Below are 12,867 nucleotides of genomic sequence, written 5' to 3'. Positions count from 1 at the left end.
TTCTTACATATTATCTAAACATTTAGATGTTTCTTACTGTGTAGTTGATGCTTTTTAAGTGTTTCCAAACAGTAGCTTAGTCATAGTATACAAATTCACTCCTTAGCAGACTCCATAGTATTTTCATTATGTTTTGTGGAAGTAAATTTCTAGGCCCAATTTGGAGCTGCCACATCAAAACATAAACCAAAATTGAGATAACTTTCCTGTTCCTGTAAATGCACTACTTGACTGGAAATGCAGTACAGCCAGCAGCCAATCTCTAACTGCCAAGAATCTATAACGATTACTTTGTTCCATATAAGTTCAGATATGCAACCCCCGCCAATGAACTGAACACACATACTCTTTCCTTATTCCCTGAATGCCTTCCTCTACAAAAGCTTGCAGCCCTGTTCCTTGGTTTGCAATTCTCTGGACTCTTGAGAGTAGAGACTGCCTGCTTCATGATGTATGAAATAAATTTGCTTAGATCAACTAAACTGTTCTCTTTGATTATTTTAACACATTTAGTCAACTGAGGTGTACGCGTTTAGATTAAATGTCAGGCATACATGCTAGCAAGGGACAAAGACTGACCACTATTCAAATCAGGCCTTTCTTGCTGAGGGACCTAGTGTTTTTTTTTTTTAAGGTATAGTTGATTTACAATATTACATTAGTTTCAGGTGTACAGCATTGTGATTTAGTATTTTTATAGTTTATATTCCATTAAAAGTTATTACAAAATAATGTCTATAATTCCCTCTGCTATGTAATACATACTTTTTGCGTATCTATTTTATACATAGTAGTTTGTATCTCTCAATTCCATACCCCTAAGTTGCCCCTCCCCCCTCTCCTCCCCCGCTGGTAGCCACTAGTTTGTTTTCCACATTTGTGAGTCTGTTTCTGTTTTGCTATATATGTTCATTTGTATTATTTTTTAGATTCCACACATAAGTGATATCGTACAGTATATGTCTTTATCTGACTTGTTTCACTAAGCATAATATTCTCTAGGTCCATCCACATTTCTGCAAATGGCAGAATTTCATTCTTTTTATGGCTGAGTAATATTCCATTATATATATATATATATATATATATATATATATCACATCTTTTTTATCCATACGTCTGTTGATGGACACTTGGGTTGCTTCCATACTTTAAAAAGTGCTACTGTAACATTGGGGTGCGTGTATCTTTTCAAAATAGTGTTTTCGTCTTTTCTGGATATATACCCAGGAGTGGAATTGTTGGATCATATAGCAACTCTGTTTTTAATTTTTTGAGGAACCTCCATACTGTTTTCCATGATGGCTGCACCAATTTACATTCCCACCAACAGTGTACAAGGGTTCCCTTTTCTTTACACCCTATTTGTTATTTGTAGACTTTTTGACAATAGCCATTCTGACGGGTATGATGTGATGTCTCATTTTGGTTTTGATTTGCATTTATCTAATAACTAGGGATACTGAGCATCTTTTCATGTGCTTGTTAGCCATCTGTATGTCTTTGGGAAAATGTCTGTTCAGGTCTTCTACCCATTTTTTGATTGTGCTGTTTTTGTTGTTTTCTAAGAGTTCAGCTTTTTATTGAACATGTTACAATAGAGGTTTAGTCAAAAAGACCAAAGCCCATGTCATCATCAGACTCCTCACATTCTTCTTTCTTTGCTTCCACTTTCTTCTCCTCAGCTGGGGCGGCAGTGGTGGAGGGGGCAGGTCCACTAGCCCCTACATTGCAGATGAGGCTCACCATGTTGACATGGGTCAGAGCCTGTGCAAACAAGCCTGGCCAGAAAGGTTCAACATTTACATTGGCTGCTTTAATGAGGGCATTGATCTTATCCTCCGTGATGGTCACCTCATTGTCATGCAGGATGAGGGCCGAGTAGGTGCAGGAGTGGGTGCAGGTGGGCTACAAGGCAGTGGAGGCCACAGTGCAAGTGAGTGCTACGTGTGGTGCTGCCTGGCGTGATGCTAGTCGCTGGTCCCCAATGCAGACCTTATCTTCCTCTGAAGGGCTGAGCCGCCTTAGCGGTAGCTGAGGAAAGCGGGATGTTTCTTTGGGGGTTTTGTTTTTTTGGGTTTTTTTAAAATTGAAGTATAGTTGATTTACAATGTTGTGTTAATTTCTGCTGAAATCACCAAAAGTCAAAAGTGATTCAGTTATATATATTCTTTTTTTTTTTTTTTTTTTGTAGTATGCGGGCCTCTCACTGCTGTGGTCTCTCCCATTGCGGAGCACAGGCTCCGGACGCGCAGGCTCAGTGGCCATGGCTCATGGGCCCAGCCGCTCCGCGGAAAGTGGGATCTTCCCAGACCGGGGCACGAACCCGTGTCCCCTGCATTGGCAGGCGGACTCTCAACCACCGTGCCACCAGGGAAGCCCTATATATATTCTTTTTGATATTCTTTTCCATTATGGCTTATCATAGGATATTGAATATAGTTCCCCGTGCTATACAGTAGAACCTTGTTGCTTATCTATTCTATATATAATAGTTTGCATCTGCGAATCCCAAACTCCCAGTCCATCCCTCCTCCACACCCCCATCCCCCTTGGCAACCACAAGTCTATTCTCTATGTCTGTTAATCTGTTTCTATTTCATAGGTACGTTCATTTGTGTCATATTTTAGATTCCACTTATGAGTGATATCATATGGTATTTGTTTTTCTCTTTCTGATTTTCTTAGTATGATAATCTCTAGGTCCATCCATGTTGCTGCAAATGGCATTATTTCATTTTTTATGGCTGAGTAGTATTCCATTGTATGTATGTACCACATCTTCTTTATCCATTCATCTGTTGATGGATATGTAGGTTATTTCCATGTCGTGGCTATTGTAAATAGTGCTTCTATGAACATTAGGGTATGTGTGTCATTTCAAATTAGAGTTTTCTCTGGATATATGCCCAGGAGTGGGATTGCTGAATCATATGGTAGCTCTCTTTTTAGTTTTTTAAGGAACCTCCATACTATTTTCCATAGTGGCTGCACCAACTTACATTCCCACCAACAGTGTAGGAGGGTTCCCTTTTCTCCACACCCTCTCCATCATTTGTTATTGTAGACTTTTAAATGATGGCCATTCTGACTGGTGTGAGATGGTACCTCATTGTAGTTTTGATTTGCATTCTCTAATAATTACTGATGTCGAGCATCTTTTCATGTGCCTTTGGCCATCTGTATGTCTTCTTTGGAGAAATGTCTATGTAGTTCCTCTGCCCATTTTTTGATTGGGTTGTTTGGGTTTTTTTGATACTGAGTTGTATGAGCTGTTTATATATTTGGAATATTAACCTCTTGTTGGTCATATCATTTGCAAATATTTTCTTCCATTCAGTAGGTTGTCTTTTCATTTTGTTGGTGGTTTCCTTTCCTGTGCAAAAGCTTTTAAGTTTAATTAGGTCCCATTTGTTTATTTTTGTTTTTATTTCTTTTGCCTTGAGAGACAAATCCAAAAATATATATATCTACAATTTATGTCAGAGAGTGTTCTGCCTATGTTCTCTTCTAGGAGTTTCATGGTTTCAGATCTTAAATGTAGGTCTTTAATCCATTTTGTTTTTATTTTTGTATATGGTGTGAGGAAATGTTCTAATCTCATTGTTTTACATGTAGCTGTCCAGTGCTGAGGGACCTAGTCTTAATGTTAACTTTTGACGATCCCTCTTCTACCCAGCACTCTAGCGTCAAAACTTATGTAATTAAGCACAAAATTAATCAAGGCACTCTATGGTCTGGATATAGTAGCATGAAACAAGTTCTTACAATTCTGGTGCTTTTAGGTTTGTGGGGAAATAAATACTGTTAAGAATAATAAAATTTGATTTATAAATCAGAAGTAAGATATTAAAAGATTCAGTATCCCCACATACAATATTCATTTTTAATATTTTGCCTCATCTCTTTTCCTATTTGAAAGTAACATACTCTGACTCCCATATAACGTTTGACATTTGGCAACATGTTGTGAGGGTCTGTGTATATTTAAGGGTGGTTTGCTCAGAAGCTTCTGTGGATGCTGGGATTTTGTCATTGCATTGTCTATCTGCATGATACAGTTGGGGTTATCAGTAATTACAACTTGTTTAGATATTTTTGGTTAGGAGTAGAAAGTAAAAGGAGATAATAGCTTTTGCTACTTAAAAGAGGGAATTAGGGCTTCCCTGGTGGTGCAGTGGTTGAGGGTCCACCTGCCGATGCAGGGGACACGGGTTCATGCCCTGGTCCGGGAATATCCCACATGCTGCGGAGCGGCTAGGCCCATGAGCCATGGCCCCTGGGCCTGCGCGTCCGGAGCCTGTGCTCTGCAACGGGAGAGGCCACAACAGTGAGAGGCCCGCGTACCGCAAAAAAAAAAGAAAAAAAAGAGAGAGGGAATTAGAGGTTACATTTGTGGGACTTCCCTGGTGGCGCAGTGGTTAAGACTCCACGCTCCCAATGCAGGGGGCCGGGGTTTGATCCCTGGTCAGAGAACTAGATTCCACATGCATGCCACAACTAAGAGTTTGCATACCACAACTAAAGAGCTGGCAAGCCACAACAAGGGAGCCCGCCTGCTGCAACTAAGACCTGATGCAACCTATTTAATTAATTAAAAAAAAAAGAAGTTGCATTTGGAAGAGATTTATTGTTAAAACCAGTGATATTTTCTTTCTCCCATTTCAAGCCCTGGGCAAAAACCTTATGAAAACATGTGGATGGACTGTTATGGCCCCATTGAACATCTGACTCTGTTGCAATGTCACTAAAATGAATTTTTGGAGCCAGTTCAATTTGTCTTTAGCTTTATAGACATGGCCTTATTTGTATCTATTGCTCTCCCTTTCATGGAAGCATAATAAAGGAAAGAAAAAAACAGCGTCCAATCAATCAGTCAGTCAATCAGAAATAAGAGCTTTGAAGGAAAGTTCACAATGAATGTAAGATAACAGGGAAACCAGAGGTGTTTTGTGTATTTCCTCTATGGAGGATAGAGGCCTCCATGATTAAGGATGTCATCAGGAATTATTTATGTTTCCACTGTCTAATACAAATTAAATTAACACTGTTTCAGGAATTGCTCAGGTATGAATATAAATAGTAGGTGTGATACAGACACCATCCAGCATTTGTGAGGGCAACAGTAATGATTCCTATTAAAATAAAGGTATATTCACACACATTAAGATGAGTAATATAAGAAAACACTAAAACAGAAAATAAGAAGTGTTGGAAAGAATGTGGAGAAATTAGAACCCTTGTGCACTGTTGGTAGGAATATAAGAATGGTACAATCAGTATGGAAAAAAATAAGTATTTCCTCAAAAAATTTAAAACAGAATCACCATATAGTCTAGCAATTTCACTTCTGGGTATATACCCAAAACAGTTGAAAGCAGAATCTCTAAGATATACTTGTAAACCCATCTTCTTAGCATCATTTATTCACACTAAGCAAATGGTGGAAGCAACCCAAATGTACATAGACTGATGAATGGATGATCAAAGGTAGTATATACATACAATGGGATATTATTCAACCTTAAAAAATAAGGAAATTCCAACATATGCTACAACATGGATAAAGCTTGAGTACTTTTTTTTTTGTGTGTGTGTGTGTGTTACACGGGCCTCTTACTGTTGTGGCCTCTCCCGTTGCGGAGCATAGGCTCTGGACGCGCAGGCTCAGCGGCCATGGCTCACGGGCCCAGCCGCTCCGCGGCATGTGGGATCTTCCCGGACCGGGGCACGAACCCGTGTCCCCTGCATTGGCAGGCGGACTCTCAACCACTGTGCCACCAGGGAAGCCCCTGAGGACATTATTTTAAGTGAAGTAAGCCATTCATATGAAGACAAATACTGTATGATACCACTTATATGAGGTACCTAGAGAAGTCAGATGCATAGAGATTGAGAGTAGAATGGTGGTTTGCAGGGGAACAAGCAGAATGGAGTGGGTAGTTGTTTACTGGACATAGAGTTTCAATATTGGAAGATGAAAAGAGTTCTGGAGATCGGTAGTGATAGTCGTACAGCAGTATAAATGTAAATGCCAATAAACTATACACTTGAAAATGGTTAAGATGGTAAATTTTATGTGTATTTTACCACAATAATAAAACATGGGGGAAAAGCCACAGGACTGCAAAGACCCCATTGGACCCTAAAATGCCACAAAGCCCTAAGCCTCTTTCCTCCTTGTTTACAGCACTAAATCTGTCCATTTTCCTGTGTTCATAAAGGACCTTTTCCAAAGCAGTGCCTTTGACTCCAAGGCTGTCTCTAGACTTGGTCCCCAGGCTTGGCTCACCTACCTCCTCACCTCTTCTCTCCAGACCTTGCAACCCCACTCACTGGCCTAAGCCTCAGGGACTATGTGAAGCCTGTCCTATTGTTTAGGGAAATTTTATTTAAAAAGTAAAATACTACATTCAACATATTCAACCTAATGGAAAAGAAATCAATAAAGAAGCGAAGTTGGGACTGAAAAAGTCATGAGAACTGTTGGGGAAAAAAAGGTAAAATGCAGGTGCAATATAAATACTCATATAATGGGTAAGATAATCCAATCAAGAGTCAGAAATTATCACCGTATGTTTAAGACACACACAAAAAAAGAGGCAACTCCATGCTCTCCATAGGAAATGCCTTTAAATTCAAAGATGCAAAAAGAATGAAAGTAAAAGGATCAGGAAAAGATATATATATGTAAATACACCCACCAGAAAGCTGGAGAGACTCTCCTAATACCAGGAGGGAAGAAGACTTTAAAAGAAAAAATATTACTAGAGATATAGAAGGCTGTATCATGAAAAAGGTCGATTCGTCAGGAAGCTATAACATTTATATGTGCATTTAATAACAGAGTGCCAAAATAAATGAAGCAAAAGAGAAATGAAGGGAAAAACAACAGTAAATGGAGACTCCAGTATCTCACTTTGAATATCATATACACAACTAGGCAAAATATCAACACAGAAATAAAAGACTTGTAAAACACTATAAACTAAGTATACCTTACGTGTCTACAGAACACTGCACCCAACAACAACAGAATATATATTCTTCAGAAGTGCATATGAAACCTCCAGGGTAGAACAACTGCTAGGACATAAACTTCACTAAATTTAAAATACTAAGAATAAATACTTCTATGGTCTGTGACAACAATGGAATGAAATTAGAAATCAATAACTTAGGAAAAACTGGAGAAGTTCACAAATATGAAAAAAAATACTCGTAAATAACCAATGTGTCAAAGAAGAAATCCATACAGAAGTGAGGAAAGGTCTCAAACCAATAATCTCACCTTCCACCTTATCACACTTGAAAGGATGGGCACCAACACCCCCCCCAATGAGATGAAGGAAATAAAAAGGAGCAGAAAATAGAGAACAGAAACAGCATATAGAAATCAATGAAATCAAAAGTGGGGTGTTTGAAAAAGATCAATAAAACTGACAAATCTTTAGCTAAACTGACTGAAAGAAAAAGAAGACTCAAATTCCGAAAATTGGACAGAAGGAAAGACTATTCCACCAACCTTACAACAATAAAAAGGATTATAAAGGAATTCAATGAACAGTATAGCAACAAATTAGATAATTTAGATGAAATAGACAAACCCCTAGAAATATACATCCTGCAGAAAATAACTCAAGAAAAAAATAGAGTTTCTGACTATACAAGTGATGTGGTTGAATTACTAAGCAAAAACTGCTCAAAAGGAAAGCCCAGGCCCAAATGGCTTCACCATAGAATTCTCCAAATCATTCATATGTTTAATATGATTCTTCAGAAACCCTCCCCACAAATAGAATCAACACAACACTTCAAACTCATTCTATCAGACCAGTATTACTCTTACTCTAAAACCAGACAAAGGTATTACTAAAAAATGAAGAAACCAATTTTCCTTGTGAAAATGGATGCCAAAAAAATCAACCATACTAGAAAACCTAATCCAGCATCATCTAACCACAAATATACAATGTGACTAAGTTGGATTTACTTCAGGGATGCTAGGTTGAGTCAATATCTCAAAATCAACTTAGGCAATATAATGTATTAATACAGTAATAAGCAAAAATGTCATGATCACCTCAGTAGACTCATAGAAAATACAGTTGACCCTTGAACAACATAGGTTTGAACTGCACAGGTCCACTTATATGCAGATCTTTTCCCAAAAATATATTGGAAAAAATTTTGGAGATTTGCAACAATTTGAAAAAGCCTGCAGATGAACCATGTAGCCTGGAAATATTGAAAAAATTAAGGAAAAGCTAGGTATGTCACAAATGTATTAAATGTAGGTACTAGTCTTTTATCATTTACTACCACAAAATATACACACATCTATTATAAAATGTTAAAACTTATGCAGTACGCCTGAAACTAACACAACATTGTAAATCAACCATACTCCAATAAAATTTTTTAAAAAACTACTAATTCCAAAAAAAAAAAAACTTATGCACACACAGACCAAACATAGCACCATTTGCAATTGAGAGAATGTAAACAAACAGAAACATGCCATATTAAAACTACATAAAATTAACTGTAGTATATACTCTACTATTTTAATAATTTTGTAGCCACCTCCTGATGCTATTTTGGTGAGCTCAAGTGGTGTGAGTATCCATAAAATGTCATGTGATGCTAGTTCCCTGGTGGTCTAGAGGTTAGGATTCGTTGCTTTCACTGCAACGAATTGAACCCATGTTCTGGGTTCAATCCCTGGTCAGGGAACTGAGATCTCACAAGCCGCATGGTGCAGCCAAAAATTAAAAAAAAAACTCATCTGATGCTAATTATCTCCACGTGTGCAGTTTGTCTCTCCAGTGAATTGCATATGGCAGTAAAAAGTGTTCTTTTGTGGTTCTTGAGTATTTTTCATCGTGTTCAGTGCAATACTGTAAACCTTGGGACCCATGGAAAGTGCCACTAGTGATGCTGGAAGTGCTCCCAAGAAGCAGAGAAAAGTCACTGTTACCAAGTCCAAGCTCATACTGCTTGCTGAACAACAGGCCAACAAATCAAGAGATTAGTTGTTTAGGCAAGGAATAGCTCATGCGCCACAGCTACTAAGCCTGAGTGCCACAACTACTGAAGCCCGCGTGCCTAGAGCCCATGCTCCACAACAAGAGAAGCCACTGCATTGAGAAGCCCACGCACGGCAACGAAGAGTAGCCCCTGCTCTCCACAACCAGAGAGAAGCCCATGCTCAGCAACAAAGACCCAATGCAGCCAAAAAAAAAAAAAAAAAAGATGGCTTTTGACTTCTTTTTGACACGGACTCTTCTATGATACAGGCACTGAAACTAAAGCAAATGGTGGAAGAAGAATTGGTACTATAGAAACATTTTTTTAGAAATGAATGAAACATTTTTAGAGAAATGAAACATTTTTAGAGAAATGAATAAGCAAAAGAGTCAGACAGAAATTACAATGTATTTCCATAAAATTACACCTCTCCTGCCTTCCCTTCGACCTCCTCCACCTCTTCCACCTTTGCCATCCCTCAGAGAGCTAGACCACCCCCTCCTATTCAGTCTACTCAATGTGGAGACAAGGATGAAGACCCTTTATGATGATTCACTTCCACTTAATGAATAGTAAATATTCATCATACTGTACAGTTAATCAACTTTATTGTATATGTGTGTGAATGTCTTCATGTGAAAATCTAATAACTGTGTGGCAAGAACTGTATGAGATGTTTTTGTGTCATTATTATCATCATCTCTTAATTATTATCATCTGCAAGACTTGTATGGAAGTGGAAAGCCTATCCTTACCTAGGTATAAAGTGAGTGATATTTAATATAAAATTAGTGATGTGTAAATTTTATTACTGTTTTATAACTTTGCTTTCAAAGAATTACATTACCATACAGTATGCTTCTCTCGTAATTGGAGAAACTGCATATCAGCCTATGATCACAGGTAAGTGGTTTTTTAAAAAAATGGAACAATGTTTTCAATACTGTATTATGAATATGACCATAATACATGATAAAAATTTTATAATGATTCAGCCATTAGTTATAGGCTAGGCTACCGTGAAGCAACTGTATCCATTACACGAGGCTACCATAAAGCAATCATATTGCCATTTCTTCATTATCAGTGCATGAATCATTATAATTATGAATTTCTTTTTCACATTATCTTTTCATTTTTGATGTCGTGTTAGTAATACATATAACATCACAGCGTTTTGTATCATATAAGACAATATTGATGGAGGTACTGATAGACAATTCATCTTGTAAACAGAAGACAAACTTATGGTATTGATAAATACAGTACAGTACTGTAAATGTATTTTCCTTATGATTTTCTTAATATTTTATTTTCTCTTGCTTACTTTCTTGTAATAATACAGTATACAGTCATATTACATACAAAATATGTGCTAATCAGCTGTTTATGTTATCTGGTCAACAGTAGTCTATTAATAAAGTTTTGGGGGAGTCAATAGTTATATGTAGATTTTTGACTGCCTGGGGACAGCACCTCTAACCCCTGCATTGTTCAAGGGTCAGCTGTAGTTGACAACCTCCAGCACCCTCTCATGATAAAAACCCTCAGCAAACCAGGTATTGATAGAAATTTCCTTCACATGAAAATGAGCATCGATGAAAAAAATCACAGCATATATTATATTTAATTGGTGAAAAACTGGATTCTTTCCCCTGAATATCAGGAAGGAAACAATGATATCTGCTCTTATCATTTCTATTTGACAATACCCTGGGGGTTTTAGCCAGGACAATTGTGCAATGAATAAATGAATGAAAAGGAAATAAAATGAATCCAGGTTGGATAAGAGAAAGTAATGCTGTCTCTACATGTAGATGATGTATCCTGTAAATAGAAAACTCTAAGGAATCCACTTTTTAAAAAAAATATTAGAAATGATAATCGAGTTTGGAAAGGTTGTAGGGTACAAGATCAATATATAAAAATACATTCTATTTCTAATCACTTGCAACAAAAAAATATGAAAATGAAATTAAAAAAACAAATCCATTCACAAGAGCATAAAAATGAATAAAATAGGGGAGAGGGATAAATTGGGAGACTGGGATTGACATTTAAATGCTACTATGTATAAAATAGATGGCTAATAAAAGTCTACTGTATAGCACAGGAAACTCTGCTCAATACTCTGTGATAGCCTATATGGGAAAATAATCTTAAAAAAAGAGTGGATATATGTATATGTATAACTGATTAACTTTGCTGTACACCTGAAACTAACACAACATTGTAAATCAACTGTACCGCAGTAAAATGAATAAAATAGTTAGGACTAAATTTAACAAAAGAGATACCAAGCAAAAACTCTGAAATCCACAAAACATTGTTGAGCAAAATTAAAGATCTAATTACATGGTATAACCTCCCATGTACGTACATTGGAAGATAATATTTTGAGATGGCAATACTCCTCCAAATGATCCACAGATTCAGTGCAATCTCTGTCAGAATCCCAACTGACTTCTTTATAGAAATTGTTAAACTGTTTCAAAAAGTCAGATAGAATTGCAAGGTATCAAGAATAACCAAAACAATGAAAGCAAAAATCAAGTAGGAGGACTCACATTTCCTTATTTCAAAACTTTCTGCTGAACAATGGTAATGAATGTAGTGTGGTAATGACACAGGGATGGACATATAAATCATTGGAATAGAATGAGATTTCATAAATAAACCCATCCATCTGTGGTCAACTGGTTTTCAAACACAATGCCAAGAATGGGAAAAGAATATTATTCTTAAAAGTTGGCACTGGGACGAGTGGATAGCCACATGCAAAAGAATGAAGTGGATGTTTACATCACACCACATACAGTAATTTACCAAAATGGATCAAAGACCTAAACATAAGAAGTTAAACCTTAATACTCTTAGAAAAAATGTAGGGACTTCCCTGGAGGTCCAGTGGTTAAGACTCTGCACTTCCACTGCAGGGGGCACAGGTTCAATTCTTGGTCCTTGAACTAAGATCCTCGCATGACCAGTGGCGTGGCCAAAATATATACGTATATGGAGGAAAATAGTCATGACCTTGGATTTGGCACAAAATTATTCAAGATGACACCAAAAAAAAAGACAACTTGAATTTAATCAAAATTATTAACTTTTGTACTTAAGAGTATACTATCAAAAAGGTGAAAACACACATTGGGACCCAAGTTTACTATTGTGGGAATATAGAATGGTGCAGCCACTTTATTTATTTATTTTTAATTAATTTATTTATTTACTTACTTATTTTTGGTTGCATTGGGTCTTGCTTGCTGCGCGCGGGCTTTCTTTAGTTGCAGCGAGCAGGGGCTACTCTTCGTTGCGGTGTGTGGTCTTCACATTGTGGTGACTTCTCTTGTTGTGGAACCCGGGCTCTAGGCACACGGGCTTCAGTAGTTGTGGCACTCGGGTTCAGTAGTTCTGGTGTACGGGCTTAGTTGCTCCGCGGCATGTGGGATCTTCCCGGACCAGGGCTCGAACCCGTGTCCCCTGCATTGGCAAGTGGATTCTTAACCACTGTGCCACCAGGGAAGCCCAGTGCAGCCACTGTAGAAAACAGTATGGCATGGGAATTCCCTGGTGGTCCAGTGGTTAGGACTCTGCGCTTTCACTGCTCGGGGCCTGGTTCTATCCCTGGTCGAAGAACTAAGATCCTGCAAGCCGGGCGATGCGACCAAAACACACGCACACGCACACACACACATACACACAAAACCCCCACAAAAACAAACAAACAAACAAAAAACAGTATGGCAGTTCCTCAAAAATTATATTCAAAATTACCATGTGATCCAGCAATACTGCTTCTGGGTACGTACTCCCAGGACTCAGATATTTCTACAC

At 37.7% G+C, this 12,867-nt stretch overlaps 1 protein-coding gene across 1 annotated transcript in view; it reads right to left on the bottom strand.

The window, feature by feature from the left end:
* Positions 1 to 1,605: 1,605 nt before the first annotated feature.
* LOC307051153 (large ribosomal subunit protein P1-like) overlaps positions 1,606 to 12,867 on the bottom strand; it is a gene marked incomplete at both ends in the record, with an annotated part of 34,602 nt that continues 23,340 nt past the window's right edge. The window contains one exon of the mRNA XM_079701498.1: positions 1,606 to 1,908. Coding sequence (XP_079557624.1) covers positions 1,606 to 1,908 — 303 coding nt within the window. The remainder of the gene's footprint in view (positions 1,909 to 12,867) is intronic.

The sequence above is a fragment of the Hyperoodon ampullatus genome (assembly GCF_949752795.1).
Source record: "Hyperoodon ampullatus genome assembly, chromosome: 4".
Taxonomy (NCBI): Eukaryota; Metazoa; Chordata; class Mammalia; order Artiodactyla; family Ziphiidae; genus Hyperoodon; species Hyperoodon ampullatus.
The sequence above is the reverse complement of the archived record's forward strand: the minus strand, read 5'-3'. Positions and strand labels throughout refer to the sequence as shown.